The sequence below is a fragment of the Geosmithia morbida genome (genome assembly GCF_012550715.1).
Source record: "Geosmithia morbida isolate 1262 chromosome Unknown scaffold_15, whole genome shotgun sequence".
NCBI lineage: Eukaryota > Fungi > Ascomycota > Sordariomycetes > Hypocreales > Bionectriaceae > Geosmithia > Geosmithia morbida.
Genome location: NW_023336202.1, coordinates 219284 through 220702, shown reverse-complemented (window position 1 = coordinate 220702; position 1419 = coordinate 219284). Strand labels below are relative to the sequence as shown.

Sequence of the window (1419 nt, the reverse complement as noted above, 5' to 3'; positions counted from 1 at the left end):
AAAAAAAGAGGTGGTATCGCACAACAGCTGACATGATGGTATCGAGAAAAGGGACTCGGCATTGCGCTGGTGGCGGCCCGCCAGGCCAAGGTGCCGGTATCACTGATTGACACGTCGGACAGGTCGCTAGACAAGGGTCTCGCCTTTGCAGGTCAGTGGGGAAGAAGAGTTCCTCCATATAACATTTTTTTTTCTTCTTCATCGCAGTTCCGGATCCTCGGTCTTGCTGACGAAGTGGCTTTGAGAACAGACAAGCTCCTCGGCAAGGACGTCTCCAAGTCCAGAATTACGCAGGATGAGGCGGACGCGGCGCGTGCGCTGTTGAAGCCGAGCACCAAGCTCGAGGACCTGTCGTCGGTGGACTTTGTCATCGAGGCGGTGCCCGAGATACCGCAGCTCAAGTACGACATATTCAAGCAGCTAGCCCAGATATGCTCGGCGCACGCGATCCTGGCGACCAACACGTCGTCCATCTCCATCACCAAGATTGCGGCGGCGACGACGTCGGATCCGACGGACACGTCGGCGTCGTCGCGTGTGGTGTCGACGCACTTTATGAATCCGGTGCCGGTGCAGAAGGGCGTCGAGATCATCAGCGGGCTCCAGACGAGCAGGGAGACGGTCGACACGGCCGTCGAGTTCTGCAAGCGCCTGGGCAAGGTGACGAGCGTGTCGGCCGACTCGCCCGGGTTCCTGGCCAACCGCATACTGATGCCCTACATCAACGAGGCCGTCATCTGCCTCGAGACGGGCGTCGGGGACCGCGACTCGATCGACGCCATCATGAAGAACGGCACAAACGTCCCCATGGGTCCCCTCCAGCTAGCTGACTTCATCGGCATCGACACGTGCCTGGCCATCATGAAGGTCCTTCACGAGGAGATGGGAGACTCCAAGTACCGTCCCAGCGTGCTCATGACCAAGATGGTCGACGCTGGCTGGCTTGGCAAGAAGAGCGGTAAAGGTTTCTACGAGTATCAGTAGAAAGGGAGGGAGGGGCGAAGGGCATGGCTGATTCATCAAATGAAGAGGAGCTTTGGTTGAGCGCGGAAAATATAGCGTAGATAACGGAACGTCCTCTTCTTCTTCTCTACTTCTTTCTCTGCCTATCTGTGGGGTATCTCTGTTCATAAAAAGAAGGCTGAGCATCGTCATAATCAATATTGCCTCAAAAAGAAGGCTGAGCATCATATTATTACTAGCACGATCTACTACTAATAATACCAACAAGTATCTCTCTATCAACTAATAAATCATACTAGCTAGTACATATAGTACGACTAATACTAGTAGTAAAAAGGCCCCCCCCCTCTTTTCATCCAATCTGTGTCCTACGTTGCATACAAGACTATAGAAACTGTCGAATATAAGATGGATCTTCAGTGGGGAGGGGGGGGGGGCATGGTCGGCAGTCGATTG

The 1419-nt window shown here is 54.0% G+C and overlaps 1 protein-coding gene across 1 annotated transcript in view; it reads left to right on the top strand.

Moving 5' to 3' along the window:
• Positions 1-984, top strand: part of GMORB2_2928 (3-hydroxybutyryl-CoA dehydrogenase) — a gene marked incomplete at both ends in the record, with an annotated part of 1401 nt that extends 417 nt beyond the window's left edge. Inside the window, one exon of the mRNA XM_035464904.1 lies at positions 52-984. Within this exon, the coding sequence (XP_035319142.1) occupies positions 52-984 (933 nt within the window). The remainder of the gene's footprint in view (positions 1-51) is intronic.
• Between the last annotated feature and the right edge of the window lie 435 nt (positions 985-1419).